The sequence below is a fragment of the Notolepis coatsorum genome (assembly GCF_963971535.1).
Source record: "Notolepis coatsorum genome assembly, chromosome: 3".
Taxonomy (NCBI): Eukaryota; Metazoa; Chordata; class Actinopteri; order Aulopiformes; family Paralepididae; genus Notolepis; species Notolepis coatsorum.
In genome coordinates this window covers 100,945,186-100,957,890 of record NC_140167.1, presented here as the reverse complement: position 1 = coordinate 100,957,890, position 12,705 = coordinate 100,945,186, and the positions used below count along the sequence as shown (strand labels likewise).

At 43.5% G+C, this 12,705-nt stretch overlaps 1 protein-coding gene across 7 annotated transcripts in view; it reads right to left on the bottom strand.

The window, feature by feature from the left end:
* Nucleotides 1-12,705, bottom strand: part of LOC311225659 (mitogen-activated protein kinase kinase kinase kinase 4-like) — a 124,125-nt gene that overhangs the window by 91,924 nt on the left and 19,496 nt on the right. For all 7 annotated transcript variants that reach the window (XM_084311045.1, XM_084311046.1, XM_084311047.1 and 4 more), the window contains exons 5-9: nt 12,332-12,386; nt 11,427-11,505; nt 7,721-7,896; nt 6,555-6,627; nt 5,663-5,873 (exon numbers count right to left, since the gene is read on the bottom strand). In XM_084311045.1, coding sequence (XP_084167171.1) covers nt 5,663-5,873; nt 6,555-6,627; nt 7,721-7,896; nt 11,427-11,505; nt 12,332-12,386 — 594 coding nt within the window. The remainder of the gene's footprint in view (nt 1-5,662; nt 5,874-6,554; nt 6,628-7,720; nt 7,897-11,426; nt 11,506-12,331; nt 12,387-12,705) is intronic.

Sequence of the window (12,705 nt, the reverse complement as noted above, 5' to 3'; positions counted from 1 at the left end):
CTTCATTAGTATTTGACCCGTTGTTGCTGTGGGCGGGGCCACAAGAGAACAGGTGTTTTTACTTCATTAGTATTTGACCCGTTGTTGCTGTGGGCGGGGCCACAAGAGAACAGGTGTTTTTACTTCATTAGTATTTGACCCGTTGTTGCTGTGGGCGGAGCCACAAGAGAACAGGTGTTTTTACTTCATTAGTATTTGACCCGTTGTTGCTGTGGGCGGAGCCACAAGAGAACAGGTGTTTTTACTTCATTAGTATTTGACCCGTTGTTGCTGTGGGCGGAGCCACAAGAGAACAGGTGTTTTTACTTCATTAGTATTTGACCCGTTGTTGCTGTGGGCGGGGCCACAAGAGAACAGGTGTTTTTACTTCATTAGTATTTGACCCGTTGTTGCTGTGGGCAGAGCCACAAGAGAACAGGTGTTTTTACTTCATTAGTATTTGACCCGTTGTTGCTGTGGGCGGAGCCACAAGAGAACAGGTGTTTTTACTTCATTAGTATTTGACCCGTTGTTGCTGTGGGCGGGGCCACAAGAGAACAGGTGTTTTTACTTCATTAGTATTTGACCCGTTGTTGCTGTGGGCGGGGCCACAAGAGAACAGGTGTTTTTACTTCATTAGTATTTGACCCGTTGTTGCTGTGGGCGGGGCCACAAGAGAACAGGTGTTTTTACTTCATTAGTATTTGACCCGTTGTTGCTGTGGGCGGAGCCACAAGAGAACAGGTGTTTTTACTTCATTAGTATTTGACCCGTTGTTGCTGTGGGCGGGGCCACAAGAGAACAGGTGTTTTTACTTCATTAGTATTTGACCCGTTGTTGCTGTGGGCGGAGCCACAAGAGAACAGGTGTTTTTACTTCATTAGTATTTGACCCGTTGTTGCTGTGGGCGGGGCCACAAGAGAACAGGTGTTTTTACTTCATTAGTATTTGACCCGTTGTTGCTGTGGGCGGGGCCACAAGAGAACAGGTGTTTTTACTTCATTAGTATTTGACCCGTTGTTGCTGTGGGCGGGGCCACAAGAGAACAGGTGTTTTTACTTCATTAGTATTTGACCCGTTGTTGCTGTGGGCGGGGCCACAAGAGAACAGGTGTTTTTACTTCATTAGTATTTGACCCGTTGTTGCTGTGGGCGGGGCCACAAGAGAACAGGTGTTTTTACTTCATTAGTATTTGACCCGTTGTTGCTGTGGGCGGGGCCACAAGAGAACAGGTGTTTTTACTTCATTAGTATTTGACCCCGTTGTTGCTGTGGGCGGGGCCACAAGAGAACAGGTGTTTTTACTTCATTAGTATTTGACCCGTTGTTGCTGTGGGCGGAGCCACAAGAGAACAGGTGTTTTTACTTCATTAGTATTTGACCCGTTGTTGCTGTGGGCGGGGCCACAAGAGAACAGGTGTTTTTACTTCATTAGTATTTGACCCGTTGTTGCTGTGGGCGGCCACAAGAGGGCAGGTGTTTTTACTTCATTAGTATTTTGACGCAAGACGTCTTGGTGAGCGAAAGACAGGAAATTGTCTTGATGTAACAGGTCTTGGCGTAAAATGACAACCGTGTCCAGAAAGCTGTGTTGGTAGGATATGCAGGATACATCATGGGAATACCTTGAATACAATTATACACACATTTATAATTACATTTAGTCACTTAGCTGACACTTTTTTAGAGTAGGTAGTAATATAGGCACAGTAGATTACATATTAGCAAAGTGCATAATAGTAAAAGACAGTACGAACGTTTTTTTATTTATTATTTCTTAACACAATGGCCGCCAAGAACGAGTTAACTCGTTATAGCCCGCCAATCGTTGGCCGCCAACAACAAGTATACTCGTTATTATGATCGTTATTTCTTTTATGCCCCATTTCCATTCATAATTCATCCTGCTATGGTGTAGGACTGTGTTGCACTCTGTCTGAGACCGCAACAGTGCGATACCGCCACCATTTGAAACAATGTGGTTTGTTTTCCTGGCCGAGCTGCAGCGTGCAGGCGGGGTCTATACACTCCAGCAAGGCAAGCGCTCATAACGATGCATCGACGAGGCTCCACCGCCCGCCCATTCATTTTCTTTGGTGGTAAACGTGGGACACACTACCGTGACCAGTATTTGGAATGGCGATCAGATAATTGGATTATTCTTTTTGCAGTACATCATAGACAAGGTAAGGACTATATATTATCAATCTTGCGTTGATCCGATTTTTCCCGCGATCGCAGCCTGTGTGTGTGTGTGTGTGTGTGTGTGTGTGTGCGTGTGTGTGTGTGTGCGTGTGTGTGTGTGTGCGTGCCGTTAGCTGCGATCAAAGCACGGAGGGCCGGTTTTCCCCCGTCCCCTTTCGTGCATGCATGATGAAACATAATACCGATAATCTAGCGTTGATTTCAGGATGATTCAATAATCAGGCGAGAAATGGCAACGTGATAAGTGGATTTCACTAAAGGGCTGTTTGACGGAGTTCCCTGGGATTACACAGGATCACTCTACAACTATACTCACATTCACCACGGTATAAAACGGAAATGTATGAATGAAAAAATAATCTGTTTTTTTGCATGTTGACCGAAAGAAACCCACTGACAATCGACAGCGTTATTAGATCCATAGCTATAATATAAAATATAGGTTTAGCTCTACAAACAAGGTGAGCGATTACATGGGGTTAATGGGTGGCATGGCCTATGCACTTCGCGGAAGGGGCGTGGCACTCAATGTGTTAATATCTTTTTGATATTGTTTGAAGAAGTGTGTTTTTTTTGTCAACGGCGTACAATAGGGAGGTGTAGTGGTTACATCATTGCTGTTTCCGGCCGGTCCACCTCGCAAAATTGCAACGTATTTCCCCATTGCCCATTTCTAAATCATCTCGTTTAAAACAAATAAAGCATGAACATGTGCATGGTGTACCTTACTGTGCGTATTCATCCACAATCTATAGCTCAATATGAAAATATTTGCAATTAATCGTAAAAAAAAATAATCGCCGCATTTTATTTCAACCAAAAATGCTTAAAAAATAATGTTAGTGATAGAAGGGAACTCATTTTGTGCAAAAATGGAAAGCTTTTCAATGTTCATGAGGCAGAATTGTTACAATAGCCGATAATCCATTTTCCCAATGATAAATCCCTATACGGGTGGACCTCGCGGGCGCTCCAAAGTGACGTCAGACTACACCTCCCTATTGGCGGGTATTGTTATGTATATAAAATTCACTGTCATGGTTATATGAGTCTGTATTCATTAAGCTTTAAGAATGAAAAGGCAAAACATTACTGGTTAGGGACTGCCCCCAAGCTGACTTCCACTCATTTTAGGACTACTCCCTCTTAGTCGATTTATCCAATAATCGGGCGGTTTGGTCGGGGTGACTTTGTTAGTCGAGTAGTGGACTTTTTTGCACTTTTCTGTGCTAAATTTATTATTTTCTAAAAAATTATTATTATGACATCTCTCTCTGGTAGGCATGAGATTTGAGTGAGTATTTTGTGTTACATGTGGGGGGAAACACAAGTTTACAGATTAGTCAATGAAATCAACTAATGACGCTTTAATTTCCCCAAGTGGATCAAAAAAGGAACATGTAATCTTATCTTAATGAATGGAGGCGAGGAGAGCCATAATTGATTCAATGAGAGGACAGCAGCCCAGTGTCTGCAGCGACATGCTAAGAATCTGTAGATCTTTAGGCCAGACGGCCTACAGTAGGCTGAGCATCCTGTAAGATTGGGCAATAATTCAATATGATTGTTTATTGTATCAGGAACATATCGGGTTGAAATTATGATATTGTTATTAGGAATGTGTATCGACAACAGGTGATCATTTGGTACCGGTTCCTGATTGGTCAGAAGCTGAGACCAGTGGTTCTGACAAGCAATATTGAAAGGATTCTCCTGCCTCTATATTTCCATAAAAGCATAATAGCGTTTGTGATTTAGACCAGACAGCTTTTTCTCACCACAAAACTATGGAGCATCGATAAGAGTGTGAATAAGTATCGGTATCAATAAACGGTATAAATGGCGGTATTGATCAAATATTAACGATACCCATCCCTAATGGTGATACCGTTGCACACAATTCTGCCATCTAAATGAATTATAATAACCCTGCATCAACTCAAATGTCTCTGAAAATGAGATCTTCCTATATTTGAGGGGATGTTATTTGAAAATAAAAACATGATATCGCATTTATAATGGACAGAAATATGGACATGTCATGTGTCAAATTTAAGACTTAATTCATTTAAATGAGAGTATAACGTAAAGTATTACTGGCAGGTTCTCTCGTGATCGGCACTCAAAGCAGCCAGAGTAAGACGTTACATACTGCGAGTGTCTCTAGTGCAATAGAGGCTCGCTCATACTGGCCGTGACCGCAACACCCCGCAACGTGTCGTGTTTCCATGACTGCCATGTTTAACCTTTAAACTCTGAGACGGGGGGTAATATTTCAAACAAGAGGGCACATGTAGGTATTTCATTGACGTGGCCTACGTTCAACTAAGCCTATGGGATCACTTTGGCTCAGGGTGTATATCTGATGCGCGAGCGCCGTTGTGAATCACAAGGAGGCCTTGGGCCATGTGTGACGGCTGCGTGGGAAATCTGCACTTTTGCTTTCAAGACCATATATAGACCTTGGGCTTTCCAGACATTTTTGGCCTGGTTGTATCATATGAGGCCCACTGTATAATTCATGGCTTATGACCTAGATATACATACACTGAAGCCTATTCAACTCCAATGCATTCCCCCCCCCCCCCCCCCCCCCCCCAAATGCATTAAATGTGCATTCATATACCCATAAAGCGTGCACGGTCACATCGTCATCAAACATGGAACACAGCACTTGAACCGTTGCCCATATGCCCTCTGGTACCCTGCTTCCCCAGCTGCCGCCTGTGAACTCAAAACAAATAAACGGAAGCACTATTCTAGATTATTCTCTCCAGAATGTTCTCCAAACCTGTGTTTAAACATTTCTCCAGGGACCCACAATTTTACTTTTTTTTCTTCTCTCCATGAGGAATTTAGGGGCATGATTTTGTAATGTTCTTGTAACCCACCACTGGGTCCCGGAAACAAAAGACTGCTGTAAGGTAGCAAGCAAACAGAGGGGCGGGCGAGCGTGACCTCCCTGTGACCTCCCTGTGACCTCCCTGCCCGAGGAGACCAAGCTCTGGAGTCCAGGCTGTGAGATGAAGATAAAGACCAATTAGAGAAGAGCCAGATCCCAGGGCCAAACTGGTCTCCTAAACAAATACACCAATCACTGCCACGATAGACAGATAGGCACTTCAACGGGACACACCCCCTTGTTTTCACAAAGTGAGTAAAGAGATTCTCCCTAACATTATACGTCGAAATGAATGGTTAGGAGTTTACAGGCCCACCCACCTTGTGAAGAAAAAAAAAAACACCAATGAAGATGTAATGATAAGGAAATGTATGGCGTCGCTCCATTCATCTGAATGAAAGTTTTTCACACATGAAGGCATAAGCACATACATAAATAAAGTTCTAGCTGCCTGGGTTCCAAGTGGATTTGAAGACCTTTTCAAAACACAAGATAGGTTTCACGCAAAAGAGCGATGAGCAAAAAGCCAGAACTACGCCGGCCAATAAGACGAGAGACACCACAAAAACACACGCACCTCCTCCAGCCGTCTCCTCTGCTCCTTCTGCTGCTCGATGCGTTTCTGCCTCTCGGCCAGCAGCTGGCGCTTGTACTCCTCCTGCTCCCTGAGCTGCTGCTCCTGCAGGAGCTGCTGGCGACGCAGTGCCTCCGACCGCTCCTTGTTCTCCTGCTGCAGGCGGATGAAGTCGCGGCGTAGCGTCGACTCCCCGGGCTGGTTCACGATGGAGCTACGGAGTTGTGAGCTCAGTGTTAGCTTAAAACTTAGGAATAGAGGCCCAGCACGGATTCCCACATTACAGGGGGTACGTTGGGAGTCAGCCTGGCTCCCAGGGTGGGGTTAAAAATGATAAAATGTTGGCATGTTGGATCATAGATATATATAGAACACTAGATAGCTTGCCCGCGCTGCCGGCCAATGGAGAGCGACGTCACTGAACCGCCGCCATCTTGCTCCAGTTAGCCTTGAGTGAGAGTGAGTGAGCTGCACAGACAAAAATACTCATAACTCGCTGAAATATTGACGGATTTACAAACGGTTTGGTTTATTACAAGCATTATTAACGTGGCTATGATTCAAGCGGTTTGTAAAAAAAAACATCTTTAAATTTTTTTTTTTTATAAGTATGCAGTATCATAACTACATATTTGATGTTTATAGCAAACCAACCCGTTTGTAAATCCGTCAATATTTCAGCGAGTTATGAGTATTTTTGTCTGTGCAGCTCACTCACTCTCACTCAAGGCTAACTGGAGCAAGATGGCGGCAGTTCTATAGATATCTATGTGTTGGATAGCTAGAATAACACATAGTGGTATACGAGGTATCAAAACATCTCGTTGATTAGCGTAATGTTGCCAGTTTAGCTAGTTTGTGGTACTTCTTAGTGCTAGCAAAAAATAACGGTTACCTGGGTTCTCCTTCTTCCTCGCGCGCTTCCTCCTCCTCTTCCTCGCTGCCGCTGTACTCGTACTCCGTCTCGTCTGAAGAGGGGTGATCAGGAGGTCATCAGTGGCCACTTACAGTGAGGGGCCACAACTGGATGCAGATTAACGACACAATAGGGCTAGTCTTGGGATTCTTGGAAACCTAACCTCAACTGGAGCCGCTTATTATCAAGTTTAGCAGTCGCTTAGATGACATTTAACCGGTGCATTTAGCAGTCGCTTAGATTCAATTTAACCGGTGCATTTAGCAGTCGCTTAGATTCAATTTAACCGGTGCATTTAGTAGTCGCTTAGATTCAATTTAACCGGTGCATTTAGCAGTCGCTTAGATGACATTTAACCAGTACATTTAGCAGTCGCTTAGATGACATTTAACCAGTACATTTAGCAGTCGCTTAGATGAAATTTAACCGGTGCATTTAGCAGTCGCTTAGATGACATTTAACCGGTGCATTTAGCAGTCGCTTAGATGAAATTTAACCGGTGCATTTAGCAGTCGCTTAGATGACATTTAACCGGTGCATTTAGCAGTCGCTTAGATGACATTTAACCAGTACATTTAGCAGTCGCTTAGATGACATTTTGAAAAAGTTACTACAATTTGGGGCATGTAATATAATTTTGTGATTTTCTTTTGGGAAGTCTCACAGCTTTGTCAAACCAGACTAGGAGGACTAAGGTTCATCTGTTCCTCTGGGAACCTTATTACAGGGAAGATGGGTGATGAGTGATACCCCTCGTCATTAAGAAAATATAATACATCCCTCTTATAGCCATCTCCTCGCCACCACCCTCCCATCTGACCCGCTGACGTCCATATAGCTAGAAGGAAGCCTGTGTAGAGCCATGGTTAGAAGGAAGCCTGTGTATAGCCATGGTTAGAAGGAAGCCTGTGTATAGCCATGGTTAGAAGGAAGCCTGTGTATAGCCATGGTTAGAAGGAAGCCTGTGTATAGCCATGGTTAGAAGGAAGCCTGTGTAGAGCCATGGTTAGAAGGAAGCCTGTGTATAGCCATGGTTAGAAGGAAGCCTGTGTAGAGCCATGGTTAGCTGGCAGATGCTCGCCATGGTGATATAACAGTCTAACCTACATATACCGTACTGACGAAAGACTGGCAAGAGGCCTCACCCTTCTCCCCCCTCTTCTTCTTGGTGCGGTCGATGTGGTCTTTGAGCTGGATGCGGACCTGTCTCTCGTTGGGCTGGTCTCTGATGAAGGGGTGCTTCAGCAGCTGGTCTGTGGGGGGGCGCTGGGTGTAGTTCTTCACCAGACAGCCCTCGATGAAGCTAAAGAGCTTCTTAGACCTGGAAGGAAGCAAACAAGATAATACAAAACATTGAAACATAATGTTTTAAATTGATGGAAAATAATGATTACATTTTAATGATTGATAAATAGGATTAGGGATGGCACCGATCCGATAATCAGTATCGGTATCGAGCATAATACTGGTCAAATTCACAGGATCGGCTACCGGGAAAAACAGGAAGTAAAGCGTGCGACACAGAGTACAGGCCACCATACTGGGGTCACGGACAGGTACGCAGGGCAGAGTAGACAAGGAGCGGATAATGGTGGAGCTACGGAGCTAACAGCCAGGGGCGTAGCTGGGGGGGGGGTAGCTTAGGATGATTCCAAGGGCCCAGCACTGGGGGGGGGGGGGGGGGGGGGGGGGCAATTTTTTTTTTTTTTTTTTTTTTTTACTAGACATCACTCAGGTGTATTATTGATGCTCTCATTGATACTATGTTTGTTTTTGAAGTGTGTGTGTGTGTGTGTGCGTGTGCCAGGGTTTCCGTTAGAAAAAATTGTTGCCGGTCTCCGTGACCTGCAAGATTTCAATCTACCGGACAAATGAGATTAATTCCGGTCATAGTTTATTGAGCTTTAAAACAATTTATAGGCAGACTATATAAAGAATGTCATCCTCAAGGCATGTAGATTTATAATATTATTATTTAAAACTAGGCTACTTTTGCGTATACAGTCATTAATATATTCCAAATAAAATAAGTCCCTCGATACTCCGTGCTGCTGCTGACTTGAAATAAAATAGACCGCGTATGTGGGCAGTCGGTCCGACACTAAACAGCAGTCTGTTATAATCACATTTTTATGAGCTAACGAATTCCGTTATATTGGACATTTGTATTAATTATATCAAGCGAAGAACTGAGAAATTTTGCAGAGAGAGACGGCAACGTTATCGTGGCCGGGTTTGCGTGATGTATTTCTCCACCTCCCAACGACTTGGTGCTGGTCATAATGTCCGGTGAAAACAACTCCCTCCAAGCACAACTTGATCACCCGAACCGTACCAAAACAGGCCAAAATTAAATAGCCCATGCGACGAACGATTCATTACATTCGTTTCATCGTTGCTCCACCAAGCAGCCGGTCCAACAATGAAAGCTGTTATCAGCGCGAGCCGGCAGCAGTTAGTTTGCAAGAAGCATCCAGCTGCAGACCCGCAGAGCAGCTTTCCAGGTCTGGGGACCGCACTGTGCCAGCAAAGCTGGTGGGTTATGTGGGTCTGCAGCTGCATGCCTTCCGCAAATCCAGCAGCAAGCTCTCGCTGAGCGAAGCAACGACAACAAACGCAATGATTGTTTCGTTCACCCAACTCCAGCCCATCCAAATACAATTCAAATAATCAAACTGTGCCCAGAGGGAACTATTTTCACCGGACACTATGACCGGAGAGATTAAATATGTCGGACTTCAACAGATTTTGCCGGCCAAATACCGGTAATTACCGGCTAACGGAAACGCTGGCGTGTGCGTGTGCGTGTGTGTGTGTGTGTGTGAGATATATAGAGAGAGAGGGGGGGCTTTGGTAGACTATTGCATTGGTCCATTCATTGAAGATGAACGCAATGCGACATCCTTTACTAGGCTCACCCACCAACAGTGCAGGTGCTGAACTGCTGATCCGAATGTATAGGTAAAAACCATATTATGCGTTTTCATCAATAAAAAAATGGCAAAAAAAATTCTGCACGCGCGCTTACGCGCGCTCGCATTCACTGGGGGCCTACAAATACATTCTTTCATGGGGCCCAGAATCTGGAGCTACACCCCTGCTAACAGCTAACAATAAAGACACTCACAAATACAGAGGACTCATGTGTATACTTGTGGAATAACACAACACAGCCGAGTGTAATATCTGCAACGGAAGTATTTCTAGGGGTGACGGCAACACTGGAAACTTCAACACCACGGACTTAATTAAACACTCGCAGATTCATCGTGGAAATGGAGTATGCCGAGTTTATACGTGCAACGAATGCCAAGAGGAAAGGTTTTGCCACAACTAACGTCGCTGGAAACCGTTCAGAAGTGCGAGAAACTCCCTGCAGATGGTAACAAAGCAAAGCTGATAAGTCCAACAGAGAAAATAACCAAATTTATTGTGCAGGACAACCAGCCCCTTTCTGTTGTTGAAAATGTAGGTTTCTGACGCTTATCATCGCTTCATGTTGCCAAACCGGCATTTTATCTCTGACATGGCTATCCCAAATAAGTACAATGTTGTGTTTCTTTTTCAAATGTAGAGACCATAACCCTTATCGAAACAGCAGTCAAAGTGTATATTTTCAGCACTACGATGGTTTACCAATGATTTTAAAATCTCTGTGCATTGCACCGGAAAACGGGGACGAGGACAGGAAGCAGTCATGAAATGGCTGTAGTCTTATTAACTAAAAGATTTGAACAAAATAAAAAACAGCAGCACTATTGCATAATTGAGTAATGTATGCTATGTATTTATTCTTTTAGGGGAGTAGGATTTGTTTCACAGTTTTAGCATGATGTTTTATAGATGGCTAGGTTAAACACAGGTTTTTGTTTTTAAAGGGGAACTCCACTATTTTGGGAAATTAGCTTATTTAACTTCTTCCCTGGAGTTAGACAAGAAGATACATACCTTTTTTGTCTCTGTGCGTGCATTTTAGCTTTGGGAATAGACGCTCCGTTAGCATAGCTTAGCTTCATCACTGGAAGTGAGGCAGGACAGTAGCCTTACAGTGCCTTACAGTGTATTGCAAGGTCTGACATTGACCAAACTTGATATGCATGACCTTGGTGGGCTCTAGGTCAACTCCTGAAAAGGGGGTCAATGTCAGACCTTGCAATCAAAAGTTAGGGGGCACACTGAAATTATGGCAAGGGTTATTAGCCCCCTAACTTTTGATTGCAAAGTCTGACATTGACCCCCTTTTCAGGAGTTGACCTAGAGCCCACCAAGGTCATGCATATCAAGTTTGGTCAATGGCAGACCTTGCAATACACTGTAAGGCACTGTAAGGCTACTGTCCTGCCTCACTTCCAGTGATGAAGCTAAGCTATGCTAACGGAGCATCTATTCCCAAAGCTAAAATGCACGCACAGAGACAAAAAAGGTATGCATCTTCTTGTCTAACTCCAGGGAAGATGTTAAATAAGCTAATTTCCCAAAATAGTGGAGTTATCCTTTAAATCCCCAACAAATTTTGAATACACAAATGTGGCTGCAGGGGGAACCGATTCACTCGGCATGAATGGACTATAGGTCAATAAAAACAATACACACAAAAAATGTATTTTTTAACAGACTTAATTTTTTATCGATGCATCGATTCTAACACATTAGAATCTACGCATTTCGATTAATCGATGCATCGTTAGACCCCTACTAAATAGGTTTAAATAAATACAATTAATAAATAAACAAACACACAATACATAACATTCTTCCAACAAGAGTTATGTCATCATGATATCATGATGTCATTACATTATGATACATGACAATTCAGCATGACGGGAGCAATAAAGAAAGAAAGTTCACCATTTTTTGGACTTGAGTCGAGGAGGAGGGTTTCTGGGAATGAGGAAGAGAGCTCTCATTGGATGCATGTCACACAGTGCTGGAAGAAAAGACCAATCACACGACATCAGAATGAGCAAAAATATCCAAACAAATCCAAGTTTAAACGTTTCAGATGAAGCATTTCAGACTTCCACATATCCATTTCAACGAACGGTTAGGTTTAAATGGCCACGTCGCCCAAAACAACACATACTCTAAAATGTTTAGTTTGACAGCCACTGAGTTAATGAGTTTGAATATCTCCTCCCGTGTTGTCATTAGAGGACACTGAATCCTTGTGTTGTGTTAATTACAGCTCCATGAAATGACGTAGATTAAGAGATAGCAATCCTTATCTCTATGTTCTAATCTACCGTACTTTTCGGACTATAAGCCGCGGCTTTTTCCCCCATTTTTCGACCCTGCGGCTTATATGTGACTCGACGTGACCAAACCCGAAAATGTTAAAATCAAAATATTGCTTTTTTGACTGCATTGAAATGTTATTTATCTGTTCCCTTATTTGCTAAACTTAATACAACTTGTAAATGAGTTAATTCTTGTTATTTGTCCGACAGTATTGTGTCCCAATGGTAATTACATATGGTAATTAAACATTAAAACACCTGCGGCTTATAGTCCAGTGCGGCTTATATATGTACACATCATTCAATTTAGCTGCTGCGGCTTATAGTCGGGTGCGGCTTATAGTGCGAAAAGTACGGTATATCATTTCATTACGTGCAAAATAAACCTGTTGTTTTTCCGGTGAAGTGCCTCTTTTAAATGCATCAAGTAGTAGAGTTAAGTATCAGTAAACGGCACCTCGGGAGTATTATAGAGTAAAGTTACAAGTGTCCTGGGAGTCATAACGTTTTACTTACGAGGGGCGCCCTCAGCCATCTCTATGGCGGTGATTCCACAAGACCACAGGTCACTCTATGAAGAGAAAGACAGGAGGTGACAGATGGATGTGTGTGTGTGGGTGTGTGTGTGTGTGTGTGTGTGTGTGTGTGTGTGTGTGCGTGTGTGTCTCCACAGGTACACATATCTCTACACAATGGTAATCTATCCTCTCTTCAATCCAATTTCCTGGCGACAGCGATGATGCAATCCTCTCCCCTCGGGTCCAAAACAAGTTCGTGTCCATCATGTCGACTCTCTACACCTGAGAATGGTTTTTATTCACAGAGACAATTCTCTGGCTGAACTGATGAGATGTGATCATCAACAGACTTCAGCCCTGTGCTCGAAAGAT